Raw genomic sequence first — 16,788 nt, 5'->3', positions numbered from 1 at the left:
TCTAACTTTGTGTTAAGTATTTAGACTAGGTGATAAAATTTTATAGATTTTACTTATTAAGTGTTAGCTTGCCAATGTATTTCAATGATGCATTTTAACAGACTTTGACTTATGTAAATACTTTGTATATTGACATCAATAAACTGAATTGAAAAAAAAAATTGAATTGAATGAAGAACGAAAATATTAACTCAAAAAATCAAACATAATGCCTGTATGTTCTTTTTTAAAACTCAGCTTGCCAATGTATTTCAATGATGCATTTTAACAGACTTTGACTTATGTAAATACTTTGTATATTGACATCAATAAACTGAATTGAAAAAAAAAATTGAATTGAATGAAGAACGAAAATATTAACTCAAAAAATCAAACATAATGCCTGTATGTTCTTTTTTAAAACTCAGCTTCTTGGTGATATATTTTAAAGCATGGGACTACACATAACCCAGCGTCACATTCCTTGCACATATAGCTAGATTCCCTTCTTTTTTTCTGGTCTTTAGTGGTATGGGAACAAACAAAGCATCTTCTAGTGGCTTTTTTACTACCTTCTTTCCGAGGAATTAATTCGGGAAAGTGTCGCTGTGTCAGCCTTTCATTACCAAGATCATAATGAGGCAATTTCAATTGTGTGGATTTATATCTAAAAACGTGCACTAATAAAACTTAATGAAATTTAAAATATAAATATAAAAATACTTTTCTAATATCTGCCGAATAACTGCTAGATGAAATTTTGCAAGTGGAATTTTCTTGGTGCATTGGGTTAAATACATTGCATGGGCATTGAGCAAGCAGATATCTAGTGTATGGAAAAATAATTTTTTGTACCATTTCAGGCTCTTGCGAGTACAATTGATGCTGCTTATCATCATGTCTGATCTATCTACTGCCCCCATTCGATTATTGTACTCAAGCACAGACAATGGTTTATTTATGTTTTCGTTTGTAGTTGTATCTATTTTGGAAAGAGTAACCATTTTATTTTCATGCATAGTACTTAGCATAACTACGTCACGATGATCTTTCCATTTGAGTACCAATATGTGTTCACTGCTTCTCCAATCAGTTTCACGTCTTTTTAATTTCTGATCAAATACTGGCATATGCTTTCTATTTTGTCGAATTGTCCCACATGAATTGGTTTTATTATCAAAAAGAAAAGTTGATAAAGACGGGCTAGTATAAAAGTTGTCAGTGAACAATGAATGCCCTTTGTTTAGATAGGAGTTGCAAAGTTTGGAAACAACGGCACCAGAAGAGCCAAGGCCTAGGGCATCTTTTGTTTCAATATTGGTTTTTTTACCCATGTATACTATAAAATCTAAAATAATACCCGTTTCACAATCACATAGAACATATAATTTTATTCCAAAACGATGTTTTTTAGTTTTAATATATTGTTTAAAACTTAGCCTTCCTTTGAAGAGGAGCATACTTTCATCTATAACAAGATTTTGGAATGGGTAAAACTGACTTTTGAACTTCTCTCTCAGCATATTTAATATATTCTCAACTTTATGCAAATGATTGTGTGGTGGGGCTTCTTCATTATTAGAAAAATGTATATAACGTTGTATTTGAAAATATCTGTCTCTTGACATTTTCTGACCAAAAATAGGCGTAGGAAGTAAAACGTCTTGAGACCAGTAATCTTTTACGTCAAGTTTTTTAATGCATGGCATAAGCATAGCTAAGGCTACAAAAATATAAAATTGTGGAAGGTCAATATTTTTCCAGTTTTTTGCATTTTGCTGTATAGCATACCTAATTGTTTCCTGTACTATTATAATACAGAGGAACCTCGATAAGTCGGCCCCCGATAACCCGGAAGTCCGGCTAACCCGGACCGATTTTCATCGGACAAACATTTCAAGAATAAAAATGTATGTACATATTATGTTAAAACATTTTATCTGCAGCCGTTTCTGGAATGTCTTAAAAATATCGAATTTCATTGATAAAACTTCCTTTCAATCATAATATAATATTTAAGAGATAATGGTAATGGTATCTGTGTAATTTGAACTATATTATGATAGTAAAAATGACTCATGCACACGGCGGCGGCAGAGCGACGTTCATTATCGCAAACAACATGCACCTGTTATTCCTTTATTTATTTTCGACTGTCTTTTAAAAAATTGTTTTTTAAACAATGATCTTTTAAACAATGAAAGAGTCACTGTTCTTAAATTACATAGCATCATTCCGATGGCAGACGAGACGAAATTGACACAACCAAACTGACTGAGTTTTTTTATCTAGAAATGAATACTACTCTATATTGTCTATACTAAGCTCTATACAACTATAGGTAACTGTGCATATATATTTCATATTATTTTGCTTATAAGGGACTTTATAAGTATACCGTATTTTATTAATTTTTACCATGCTCTCCGGCTAACCCGGATTTTCGATAACCCGGATCGGCCGCGGTCCCGATTAATCCGAGTTATCGAGGTTCCACTGTACATGCAGTTTCGTCAGAAAGTAAATTTAAAAAATAATCTATTTCTTTTGACTCTGCAGTCAGATTTTTATTTTGCAGGCCAGAAAAACTATTATCAAATTCGTGCAAATAAGGAGTAAATTCATTTTTTGTCCACAAAATTTCTAAATCTGTTTGGTCAATTACATTACCCACTACGAAATTTTCTCCTTCTTGATCCTGATTGTCGTGTTCACTTTCTTCGGCATTTTCATCAAAGCTCTGAGGTTCGTCAACACTTTCAGTTTCACTTCCAGAAGTCGGAAAATATTCACTGCCCCTATCCACAAAAGGTTCATCCTCACTTATATATGTATCGTCCTCGTCTACAACTGTCAAGAGGTGTCGTACATCTTTTTCACTCAAACCACAGTAGGTAATTACCATCAATTTTAATCCTTTTGGCCATTTTAGAACCTCGAGAAAGACCTGCGTGTTGTACGAACAACACTATAAGGCAAACTGGCGTAAATTATCCATGAAACTGAGACGAATCATCAACTTCAAACATGTGCTGCTTAATCAAATTTAATCGGCGGTTGTCGTAAAATTTCGTCAGTGACGAAGTTTTTCGACAGCCGTCTGTGGATGAATATTTTTTGAGTGTATACAATCCTCAGCCGTCTGTGCATCAAGTTAAGATTTTAAAGATGTCACATATACACGACATTAGCATAAATATCATATTAAGCTTTTGACGAATATATTCGTCAGCCGTCGGGAGTGCCAATTTTATATCTGACGGATATGTTCGTCATCTGTACTGAAAGGGTTAAGATGGTTCCCCATCCTCATCTTTTTGACAGTAGTTGCATTTATTTTAGATAATATGGACTTCTTTACGTTTCAAATGAGTATTAAATACAAGTCTTTTACAAATGTCCCACCTCTTTGATTCTTTAGTGTCACTACCCCTACATGAATAACAATGACCTCATTTTGTTGTATATTCCGGCACTTCTGTTTTCTTCTTTACACTAATACCAGTGGTCTCTATTGCATAAGGTTACCATACGTCCGGATTTGAAAAACATATCCAGATTGGCACCCGGATACGAGAAATGTCCGGATTTTTTCTTTACTAAAACAAAATGGAAAACACTTGGCCCAATGCTGGAAAATTTCATTCTGCGCACCACCTAGTTCAGTTTGTCGCTCTGATGTCATGTTAAAGCATAGGTGTATATGTATTTTAAACGGGCAGAGATTTTCGATGTTAGTTGCATATTGTAGCGAAACAGCTGTACTTTTAATTGTGCCATATGCATTTCGCATATAATATGTAAAATATATAGGTAGCAACACAGTCAAATTGACATTTTACATTTTCTACAACCCCTTGGACTACCCCTGTCCGGATTTGGCCTTAATAAATTATGGTAACCCCACTATTGCAACAATTACGGCTTTATGGTACACTGTGGGTTCTTCTTGTATTGATTCAGCTCTTTGTTTTATATTGGGTGAGTTTAATTTGTTTTCCAAGCTCTTCCAGAAATAGTGTCTTGCTATGTTTCATATTTATTTGGGTGTTCCATTCAGGATTTTTCATATTCCATAAAACGAAAGCATTGTAGCATGCCATATCTAAAAAGTTAAAACAAAATACATATGGCCATCTTCTTGTTGCTCTTTTGCATCAATTTATCTAAAATATCGACTCCAATTTTGGTTTTGTTGTAATCCAAAATAATCGTCGGTTTAAACTTTTGGTCTTCACCCTAAATTTCATATTCATTGTGTAAGGTCGATAATAATACTACAAATTTGTTAGGCTTGGTTACATATGAAGCTAAAGTAATGTTTCTAGGGAACAAAAATTTTGAAGAATAAACTGAACAATCTGTCATTTCAAGAAAATTGGGCAAAGTAGCCTGCAAAGTTGAATTTTTAAATTAAAGTCGGCACAAGCGACCATTAAATTATATTTTTTCAATTTTTCAAGCACTTGCGAAGTTGGTATTTGTATAAAAGCGTATAAATATCTAAATAGCGGTAAAATCTTTTCTGTTTCTTCCTCTTCTTTTACCATTTGTATACCTTTTTTTTATTGCCAATACTGTGTTGTCATTGTAAAATGATATTTATTTATCTAATAACTTGCAGTAGGAACCAATGACAATAAATTGATACATTGAATTTTGTTGAATTAATTGTTAAAAATCTGTTATTTATTTAAAGCGTTAGTGTACTAAACAGAGGTACGTAAATACCTTTTTTTTATTGCCCAGCCAGTGTTGACATTTTAAAATGAGATTTATTTTCAATTAACTGGCAGTCCGAACCATTGACAATCAATACAAATTGAGAGAGAGAGAGAGACATACTTTATTGATACAATGTACCAAAAGGCCATCGACCGAAGTCTTTCAGCCAATTTACACTATTAATATACATTAATAGAGTATATGTTTTTTGTTAATATTAATACAATACAATAATTAAAAAAAAAATATTTGTATGTGGCGGTAATCACAATATCACTGACAATTAGTTACAATATACAGATGATGATTTAAATATGAGTTGTTTATTGTCTTGATGTGTAGCAGGTTTCTTCAAAAAGAGTTCTTCCTGGACATCTACGGGCACTGTCCTCTGGTATCTTCACAATGTGGGGCTCAATCAAATTTTTGTTATTGTCATTAATAAAGAGATATTTAAACAGCGTATTGAGTCTCTCATTAATAGGTTCAATTCCAGTTTTCTCGTACAGCATTCTGTTGGATGGATTATGAAGTGGACTATCAGGATGACGCATTCTAGTAATTTGTCGAAGGCTAGTTGTTTCAGCCACTTTTATATTATTTTTTGCAGGACCTTTAGAATTATAGAAAATTGCAGAACCATACTCCAGCATGGGCCTGCAAATCATTTTATAAATATTGGCTGCTGTTTCAATCATAATTCCCTCATTCTTGTATGTTATACTTCTGAAGTGTTTTGCTCTAGTTATAATTTTCCTTTTTATAACTGCTGTGTGGTGGTTGAACTTCAATTTGTTATCTATTTCTATTCCCAAATACTTAACAGTTTGGGAGGGTTTAATAATATTGTCGCATATGTTTATAGTTGGTGAGTGATCTTGGATTCTGTGGTTAAATATTAATAGTTTTGTTTTAGAAGGATTTATTGTTAATCTCCATTTATTGATACAAATTGAATTTTATAGAATTTTCAGTATTTTTATGACGATGATATCTCGCCTCTAGCTCTTAGACTATTATTATTGATATTGATTATTGATATTGCTATTGATTATTAGGCTAACTATTGTTTTGATTTCTTTAGGTATTTTAATCAGATTCATATTCTTGAAAGTCTACTTTAACAGTCAAGTCTTCTTCGATTTCATCTTCTTCCTCTTGCTGGATGTTCAAAAATTGTTCAAATGTGACTGAGTCATTAGTCTTTTCATTAAAATCACAGGAGTCTTCCTCTGTTGACTAAACTGGACATTTGAGTAAGACTGACCTTGGCAGTTGGTACATGCTAGAGAACACAGCAACCCGACTTTTTTACATCCACATTTGGCACTACAACCTTTTTTGCAATTGCAAAAAATAGTGTTAAGGAGTTTTTCTGGAGCAGGTGGGAGTAAGGTTTTAATCGGTTCCAGAGTATTATCTATTAATTTCCAACCCCAGTCTTCTGGATTCATTGAACTTGATAATATATTATTATTATTATTTATTTATTAACGGGGTACCACCCAATTTAATATATACACAAAATATTATAATTATCTAGTGATACAATAAATATAAAGATATAGTAAATATGTATGACAAAAATTGGCATGTAGCTATATAGAAAAAACAAATATTAAAATAATACAAAGTAAATAACAAATATAAATCACATAAGATTACAAATTTTTTTTTAAACACTGTCTACAAACATTTTCCGAAGCGCACAGCAACAAATCCAGGTCTATTCTATTTCCATTTAGAATGATTCTACTCAGCGGAGAATGCCTACCAAAGTTGCAGCGATGAAATTTAATTGCAAAATTTTGGGATGTTCTAGTAACTCTAGAGGGAACATTAAAGTCAATTAGAGACAGTAAATCATTGCAATTAATTTTTGAATTCAGTATTTTATGAAGAAACAAAACATCAGCATACATCCGTCTGGAAGATAGCCTAGGAAGGTTTAATTTATTTCTAATTTCTGAGTAGGAATGGTCACTTAAAGGTTTGTGTAATTTAAAACTCAAGTACCTAATGAATTTATTTTGGACTTTTTCAAGCTTGGCTATATGGACTTCATAAGTGGGTGACCAAACAACTGAGCAATACTCAAGAACAGATCTAACTAGGGAAATGTAAATCAGTCTGATGGAACTAATGTTATGCAAACATCTAGAAGTTCTAATAATGAAGCCTAACATTTTAAATGCCTGGTTATTCACATAATCAAAATGAGCGCAAAAATTTAGTTTGGAATCTAATTGAACACCTAGATCTCTTACAGTTGATACAGCCTTCAGTGGTTCTTCAGCTAATTTGTAATTATAAAAGAGGTTGTTAATTATTCTACAGAAACTAATAAAGTGACATTTTCCAACATTAATGCTCATTTGGTTCCAATTGCACCATGCCATAATTTTGTTAATATCATCTTGAAGTTTTTCACAATCTAAGACGGATTCGATAATTCTATAGATTTTTAAATCATCAGCAAATAGCAGAAATTTAGAGTTAATGTGAGATTTAATGTCATTAACAAATATATTAAAAAGGAAAGGCCCTAAGTGGCTTCCTTGTGGAACACCAGATGTTACGGAAATTTCACTAGATTGAAAGTGTTTAATTTTAACAAGTTGTATTCTGCTAGTTAGGTAACTACATAACCAGTTATACAGATTGCCCGTAAATCCAATAGCTTTAAGCTTGTTACACAAAAATTTATGATTCACAGTGTCAAAAGCTTTGGAGAAATCTGTATAAATAGCATCCACCTGTAGTCTCCTTTCCAAAGCATCAGATATGTATTGCGTGAAAAGTAAAAGATTTGTAGAAGTTGATCTACCTGAAAGAAAACCATGTTGCTCTTCAATTAGTACATTGCATAAAGGTGTTTTAATAGAGTCGCATATTATACTCTCTAGAATTTTAGGAATAGAAGAAAGAATGCTTATTGGTCTGTAGTTAGCTATATTACTCCTGTCACCTGATTTATGAATAGGAACAATAAAACTAGATTTCCACAAACTTGGACAAATGCCTGAATCAAGTGAATGAGAAAACAGAAAATATAAGGGACGGGTTAAAGTACATCTACAATTTTTTAATAGTATGGGTTGAATTCCATCAGGTCCAGAGCCTTTAAAAATGTCAAAATTGGCTAATTTTTCAAATATGATTTCAATAGATACATTACAAGAATTCAGACTCACTGTTTTTTCATATTCTAAGGTGGGCTGTATTAAATCATCATTTACTCTGTAAATATTTTGAAAGCATTGCGCAAAATTATTAACAATATCCGCACCATTATTAAGCACTGTGTTTCCAAGAAACATAGTGTTTGGTAGACCATTATTTTTGCGTCTGCTGTTAACAAACTTCCAAAAGTGCTTTACGTTTGAACTAATTCTAGATTCAGTTTGACTTATATAAATATCATGACATGACCTGCTTAATTCTTTGCATGTGGTTCTCAAGGAAGAGAAAAGTAGATAATCGTCCCAAGAATTTGTTTGTTTATATATCTTATGAGCAATTTTTTTCCTAAATATTAATGATTTTAGGTCATTAGTCATCCAACGAGGAAATTTGGGATTTTTAATCTTACACGTGGTATTGAACAATGGATGCCAAACTGCAATATGGAGTAGAACAGTTCCGTGGCCTCGTTAATATCACTGCAAATACCTAAAACATTTTCCCAGGAGATACTAGCAAGATACATATTAAGAGCAACATAGTCTCCTCTCCTAAAATTGAAGGCAAAACTATCATATTGAAGCTCAGGCATATTATCTTTAATAGCTAAAGAAATAGATAACGCAGGATGATAACGATCACAAGGCAATAAATAATCATTAGCAATTTCAACTGTTACATTTTCATTATCATTAGCAAAAACCAGGTCAAGTAAAACTCCGTTGCAATTTGTGATGTGATTAAGCTGAAATAGGTTATAAAATGCAAAAGTATCAACTAAAGTATCAGTAGCAGTGTTACTATTATTACTAAAGACACCTCTTTTATCATGGTACCATTCGCTATTTGGCAGATTGTAGTCTCCTGTTAGAATGAACTTGTGTTCAGGAAAATTGTTACAGACAGATTCTATACTGATACAATGATTCTCATAGGATATTAAGGCTGAATTAGGAGGAAGATAAACTGTACCAAATATATAACATTCATTCAGAGTGCAAACTTCAACAAACAGTTCCTCCAAGTGAACATGTGGTAACAGAATAGACCTCGATGAGTAACATTTTTTAACTGCAATAAGGACACCCCCTCCAATTACTTTATCACTAGTTAATGGAGAGCGGTCCTTTCGATATATATTAAAATCTAAAAGTCCCAATTCGTCATTACTGATACCATCACACAACCACGACTCAGTAAATATAAGCACATCATAGTCAGTTGTAGCAGCACTTTCTTCAAGAGCAGTAAGCTTGGTTCTGATTCCTCTAACATTCTGATAATACACTGTTAGTTCACCAGACACAATGTGGGAGGTACCACTGGAATTCAGTTTTTTTTCTGAATTACTATTTTTGGAACGACATGTTTGGAATTACTATTTTGGATATACTCGATACAAATGTTGAAAAGCAGATGCTGATGTTGGAGGAAGACATGAGTTGTACTTGTTTCTTGTTTCGCGTATTTTTTACAAAAGTTAAGTATCAGTATTTATTAAGACAATAATTTTTTTGGAGCTCCATAAACGGCAAGAAGAAAGCAAATTCCTTCCGTAATTATTGTTTGCGGTGTGGAATCAACTTCTGTAAAAACTTTACAGCAGTCAGTCAAATCTTTTTTTTTTTTGAATAATTTAAGTACTGACGTTTTGCGCCTTCTGCACATTGCTGACGTAGTGTCGCAGCCAGTAATTGCATGTAAAAATAAAATGTACTTTTGGCATTTAGGATAAGCCGATAAACTTTTCGAAGAATATATTATCTCTGTTCGCTGTTGAGCTCTTTTAGGTTTGAGAAAATAAATAACTTTATCTACTGGAGTGCTTTCAGTAAGCAGTACTAACAAATCAACATATTCACCAACTACAATTATTGTTGTGTTTGTTGCCTTAAAATTTTCAATTGCTGTCTCAATTATAAGGACATCTGCGTTATTTTTAGCTTGTTTCACTTCAATATTCGCAGCTGTTAATTTGTCAGTTAACATGGAAATGAAACGAGATTTATTACTAATGTTAGCGAAAAATTGTTGTTGATTCGCTGGAACTGGTATATTTTCATCAAAGATAATCTCGGAACCTGATGATGTTTTGTAGTTCGACGACATTGTTCTGCAGCTTTAATATTCTTTGTCGAGTCACTGTAGTCATCAAATACTACTGTCACTGTCACAAATAATATATTATACTATTCTGAAAATATTTCTTCAAAAGATAATCAGTCCCAAACTGAATTTCCTCTATACACGTGGCCTTGAAAAACATTTGGCTATACCATTGTTTAAAAAAGAACAGATTGTCTATTGTAAACAATGGCTACAGTATTGTCCGTAGGTCTTGTTCATATTATCTGTTTCTTTTCGTGCTAAAGGTTCAGTTTAAGTGAATATAAGTACTTATTACAAGCTTCTACCATTTAGCAGACATTACGGACTTAAGACCATTTAGTAGACATTACATTTAGTAATAAGTACTTATATTCACTTGATACTTACTTACTTTCCGTGTCCGGAACACCAACAACTTTAAATTCTGTATTTCCAATGGTTGGCCACATAGATGGCCCTGTCACTTGCTATTCGCGGTGTGCAAGTACTTGGAAGGGAAACGAGAAACGACCGTGCGCGAGTCGCGGAGAAATATTGCAACTATCTTAAATAATTCATATTGTCAATTGAAATTGTCAAATTGACGTATATTTCATACCTTCTGTCATTGACGCAGAAAAATTATATATTGCTCCACAATATTGATATGATATGCAATTATTATATAAAGGTAAATTTAATTAATTGTATTTTGCTTGCAGTACTGCATTTTAATAACTAATTTTATTTACTACATACAATTGTTTACGTTTGCTAAACATAACCTGCATCTTATTTTTTCTTCTTATTATTTTTTTGGACTATGGCCTTGACAATTATCCAGCAACCAGGACTAATATAATTGGCCAATATAATTAAAAGTGCGAATAAAAGTACAGAGCGTAGAAATAGAGGTCGCTTTGCCGAACTTGCACGGTCCCAATAATTAAGTCTTGTTCTGTGCAGGTCTCTCTCATCTCTGTGCATGATAGCAGATGCGGGCTGGTCTGAACCGCGCCACAGTCGCAGGTATCGTCCTCCTGGTATCCCCATTTTTTTAGGTTACTAGCACAACGTGACACGCCGGTTCTTAGTCTGTTTAGCGCTTTCCAAGTCGGATACGGTAAATTGTGTCCAGCAGCCATTTCCTCCGAGGGAGGAAAATGTGTCGCGGTAGCTGACGCTTGCCATAGGTGTATTCGGCGCGTCTCTGGCGCTTCGGGGATGGATCTTGATGTTTTCAGGAAGCTTTTCCGAGATCTTAGTCTGCTTGGCTGAGTTTGGTGGTCATATAAGGGGTGTCTTCGGTCCGTCTCCTGCTTTTTCCGTTCTACCTCTGACGTGACCTTCCTCCTGATAGGTGGTGGAGCAATTACAGCAATGGGGTATACCTCTTCGATAGGTGTCGGTTTCAGGCAACCCGATATTATACGGACCGTTTCATTTAGAGCCACGTCGACGTTCTTTGCGTGAGCAGAGTTTGCCCATACTGGTGCTCCAAACTCCGCGGCCAAAAAACATAATGCCAAGGCAGAAGTGCGGAGAGTGTGTGGTTGTGCTCCCCATTTTGTATTAGTTAGCTTGCGGATGATATTATTTCTGGCACTTACTTTCTTCTTGACATCTTGACAGTGGTATCGGTAAGACAGAGTTCTATCCAGACGGACGCCAAGGTATTTTGGCGTCTTGTTGTGTTCCACCATCTGACCACGCCATTCCACCTCCAGCGACCTTCGGGCATGCTTGTTTCTCAGGTGGAAAGCACATACCTGGGTTTTTGTGGGATTGGGTTTCAGATGGTTTTTATCATAGTATATTATATTATATTATATTTATTTATTAACGGGCCTTGCCCACTTTTAGTACAATAATTTACAGTTTAAAAACCTCAATAGAATTAGTCAAATAATAAAATCTTAATATAAAAACAATCTAAAAACAGTCAAAGTGCTTAGAAAAATAAAGTTAAAGTTAAAATAATAAAACAATACAACATTGATATAATATAAAACTGACAGGTACAAATACAATACATCACAATATATCACATTGAAAAATTTATATCACAATTTGCTTTAACAGGCTCACAAATTTACTATAGCTTTCATTAAAAAAATCTAAACTATCAGCATAACAGTTAGCCATTCGTGACACTCTAGGTATATATGAATTTAGGCCAACATTGGTTCTCCTAAATGGCTGATGAAATACATTAACTGATCTGGTGTTTCTTAATGGAACTGAAAACAACATTGTGGACATCAATGAAGGACAGTCAATCATGCTATTAATGAGTTTAAAAAATATTTTGAGATCTGCCTGATCCCTCCTCACTTTCAAAGTAGGCAGGGAAAATGTATCTTGTAATAATGCAAAATCATATGAAAATTCATTTAAACGAGGTATATTGGATTTATATGCTAGGTACCTAAGGAATTTTCTCTGCACCTGCTCAATTCTGTGAATGTGTGAACTATATTGGGGGTTCCAGACTGAAGAACAATATTCCAATAAAGGCCTGACGAGACTACAGTACAGCACTCTAATAGCATTAATACTCCTAAAGTCATGTGTGCTTCGCTTAATGAATCCAAGCATCCTAAGTGCTCTAGAAACTATGATGTCAATGTGATTGACAAAAGAGTGTGGAGTCCATTGTGACCCCAAGGTCCCTAATTAATGAGACTTGGGACAATGGTGTTCCTTTAATACTATATTCAAAATTAATTTTATTAAGTTTCTTAGTAAAAGTTATGGAGTTGCACTTAGTGATGTTTAGATCCATGGCATTGATCTCACACCACTCATCCAATCTGGCCAGATCTGATTGAAGTTTAAGACAGTCCTCTTTGGAGGATATTTTGAGGTAGCATTTCAGGTTATCTGCAAAACACAAGAATTCAGCAAATCTAAAACAGTCCGAAATATCGTTGACAAATAATAAAAATAATAAGGGTCCCAGGTGGGACCCTTGCGGTACTCCAGAGGGGTTGGGAATATTTTTAGACATGTAATTATTTACCTTTACAGTTTGACATCTTTCAGTTAGATAACTGGCTAGCCATTCCAATAATGTTCCCTGAATACCAACAGTTTCTAGTTTGTTGAGCAAGATTTTGTGGTTTACCCTGTCGAATGCCTTGGAAAAGTCTGTGTAGATCGCGTGAACCTCCCCACCCCCATCCAAGACATCCGACAGATAGTTAGTAAAAGTAATTAAATTTAATTCTGCAGATTTTTTGCTAAGAAACCCAAACTGCTCTTCTATTACTGACAAACTTAATTTTGATCTTAAATAAGCTGCTACTATTTTTTCCAATAATTTTGGAATGGAATTAAGACTGCATACTGGTCTATAGTTGGATATATCAGCTCTGTTACCAGACTTATAGATAGGCGTAAGATAACTCGCTTTCCAGAAATCTGGAAAGATACCTGAAGCAAGAGATTTATTGAATATCACATGAAGTGGACGTGAAAGAACAAAACTACAAGATTTCAGAACTGAAGGAGGGATGCCATCTGGACCTGGTCCCTTCGTTATGTCAATATTAGCCATCTCCTCGTAAATGGTTGATATAGGAATGTTATAATCAGAGATACAAATATGATTAAATGAGGGTTTACTTTGTGGATTAATATTTTTGTCAGTGTAAACTGACTGAAAATATTCTGCAAAAAGATCAGGCAGATCAGGTCCCAACTGACATTCTTTATCTTTAAAGAACAACAAAGGTGGTAATTCATTTCCACTTCGCTTGCTCTTAACAAAGTTCCAGAACTGTTTTATATTTCTTTGATCTGTTAAAGAAAATTCAGATTTTTCAACAAACTGTAGGTAGCACAATTGAGATAAGTTTTTACACTCAGCTCGAAGTATGCTATAATCAACATAATCACCTCTTAACCCTGAATTTTTCAATCTTTTGTGAGCCTGTTTTTTCTGGATTGTCAGCTGCTTCAACTCTGGGGTAAACCATAATGGAAATTTTCTTTTAGATACTTTTTTTTGAGAAATTACAGCATGAACAAAAAAGTACAGAATATCATAAAAAATGTTTACCATATTATTGACTGAGTGATTTAATAATAATTCATCCCAATTAATTTGACTTAAACAGTCATTTAAGAGAGTTAAATCAGCTGATTTAAAATCATAATAAAATATATCATTCTGAGGACTGTCTTCATTTGTGTGATTCGTATTAGTCTTAATCTGAATGTTCAATGGAGGATGATATCTATCAGCTGGTACCAATGGGTGGTCGCTCAATGTAACAGAAGTATTTTTATTAGTGGATAGTATCAGATCCAGGATTCTATCAGTGTTGTTGGGGACTTCATTCACCTGATATAAGTTGTGAAATGCACAAGAGTCTGCTAATAGTGTGACCACATCACTTGAATGATTCCGTTCACCAACCTCTGCCACCGGTACTGAGCAGAAATCTTCGGTTGACCAAGTGCAATATGGCATATTAAAGTCACCACAAAGCCATACAGATTCTTCATGGTTTTCCATAATACAATCTACCATGGTAAAGAAGTTCGGGTACTTGTTTAATGGAGAACGTGGTGGAATATAGACAGCAGCAATTATGATCGTGTCCAAACCTGTTCCTATTTTAACAAATAATTGCTCAATACCGTCTGGGGAGTCTAACATGGAACTTGTAAGATTATTTAATACTGCTATCAGCACACCACCCCCTCTTAACAAATTACTTGTATTTTGGCTTCTATCACGTCTGTAAATGTTATAATCAAATAAGCCCAACTCACTGTCACTAATATCGTTGGTCAACCATGTCTCAGTTAATATAATAATAGCGTAACAGTTTGCAGTAACACTTGATTGAAGAGCATTTAGTTTAGTTCTAAGACCACGCACATTTTGGTAAAAAACATCAATATTTTCTTTCGGGTGATAATTAAATTTATTCGTACCAATGAAAGGCCCTACTTCGAGTTTTTTGCTTGCACTATACATGGAACTCGATTCTGATATCTAATGACTACATTCTCTCCATTATCTTTGCGTGTCTTTAATTCCGCTTGCACAGACTTATATTTCTCTCTTTCTTTGGAGGTTAAGTCAAATTTAACAAATATTTTCTTACCTTTGAGTTTGTAACCATTTTTAATCAAGTTTTCCACTTCACTTGGAGAGTCAAGTATCACTTTTAATGCTCGATTTTCGTTTTTGTTTGGCTTACCCATTCTCCAGGTCTTCACTATGTTAGGTGGATTTTCCAACAATGTTTCAAAAACTTTTCTGGTTTCCTCTAAATCATTTCCCTCTGGCACGTTGAATAACATGATGTTATTGGCGCGTTTTTGACGCTCCTGTAGCTCCCCAATTATGTCAGTCTCTGTAAGGCTTTGAGGTGGATTGTTTGCAGTTACGAAATTGTCACCTGATGTTGGCTGTATGGCTTGAATTGTGGGTGTAGGGGGTGCCTTTTTAAGACTATCAATCTCCCGGCGAAGCTCTTCAACAGCATGTGTTAATTCCGGGACCATTTTAAAGCCTTTCTCGCAGTCAAGGCAAAAAAATTTGAGTTGACGCGTACCTTTCAGTTCCATAACTTTAATCTCCGAGGCATTAAGACCAGAGCATGGCTTTTTGTGAAAGAGTCTACTATAGCTATCACAAGCAACATATTCACTAGATGACAAATCCAATTGGCACTCACTACATTTTAAAAGGGACATTTTACGTTAGAATTTGAGAAACTAGTATTTTTGAACAAATTACTATAAATTCAAGTTCACTAACAATTGTGCAGCTTAAATGCAACATACACAATACATAAAAGCACTCATGGGCAATAAAAAGACCCTAATTATAAAAAAGTTTGCTTTTGAAAATTAAATACATGTGTTCTATTTGAGGTTAGATTCTTGAATGAAGTATAGTATAGAGCTAAGTCTCCCAGGGCATCTGTCAGTTTCACTTCGACTTCATTGAAGGTTCTTCCCTGAGCTGCCACCGCTGTATCATCAGCGTAAATAAATTGCCTTGCTTGTTGGTGTATGGGTTGGTCGTTGGTGTATATGTTGTATAGAATCGGCGCGAGGACACTTCCCTGTGGTAGCCCATTTTTTTGGTCCCTCCACCGACTGTTCTTGGACTGGAGCGTTACGTAGAAGCGTCTATTCTGGAGGAGACATTTCACTAACCTTGTTAGTCGGAAATCCTTTGTAGTTTCGTAGAGTTTTGCGAGTAGCCGTTGATGGTTAACTGTATCATAGGCGGCAGTTAGGTCTATGAACGCTACTCCTGTTATTTCCTTCCGTTCAAAACCATCTTCAATATGTTGGGTGAGATTAAGAATTTGACTGCAGCAGCACTTTCCGGGCCTGAATCCTGCTTGTTCTGGAATAATTTTAGTCTCCACATATTCACTTGATTGAACTGAACCTTTAGCACGAAAAGAAACAGATAATATGAACAAGACCTATGGACAATACTGTAGCCATTGTTTACAATAGACAATCTGTTCTTTTTTAAACAATGGTATAGCCAAATGTTGTTCAAGGCCACGTGTATAGAGGAAATTTAGTTTGGGACTGACTATTTTTGAAGAAATATTTTCAGAATAGTATAATATATTATTTTGTCCATTGTGCTCTATTTTGAGCACTGTGTGTGAGATACCGGTATTTATACTACCCGCAGTTGTTATATCGACTTGTTATTAAATAATATAAGAAACCTATTAAATTTTGTTTTGAAATTAGTAGATGTTGTTTGTGGTACTAAGGCAAAACCCGATATGTAAAAAATTATCGATTTTTCGTTTTTAATGC

The 16,788-nt window shown here is 34.3% G+C and overlaps 1 protein-coding gene across 1 annotated transcript; it reads right to left on the bottom strand.

Annotated features, from left to right (window-relative positions):
- Nucleotides 1–7,851: 7,851 nt before the first annotated feature.
- LOC126891399 (uncharacterized) lies at nt 7,852–14,512 on the bottom strand. The gene is made up of 2 exons (XM_050660574.1): nt 13,684–14,512; nt 7,852–9,249 (listed from the first exon to the last, which is right to left on the bottom strand). Exons 1-2 carry the CDS (start codon nt 14,510–14,512, stop codon nt 8,261–8,263), a joined length of 1,818 nt encoding a protein of 605 aa, XP_050516531.1. The 3' UTR covers nt 7,852–8,260.
- Between the last annotated feature and the right edge of the window lie 2,276 nt (nt 14,513–16,788).

The sequence above is a fragment of the Diabrotica virgifera genome, chromosome 9 (genome assembly GCF_917563875.1).
Source record: "Diabrotica virgifera virgifera chromosome 9, PGI_DIABVI_V3a".
NCBI lineage: Eukaryota > Metazoa > Arthropoda > Insecta > Coleoptera > Chrysomelidae > Diabrotica > Diabrotica virgifera.
The sequence above is the reverse complement of the archived record's forward strand: the minus strand, read 5'-3'. Positions and strand labels throughout refer to the sequence as shown.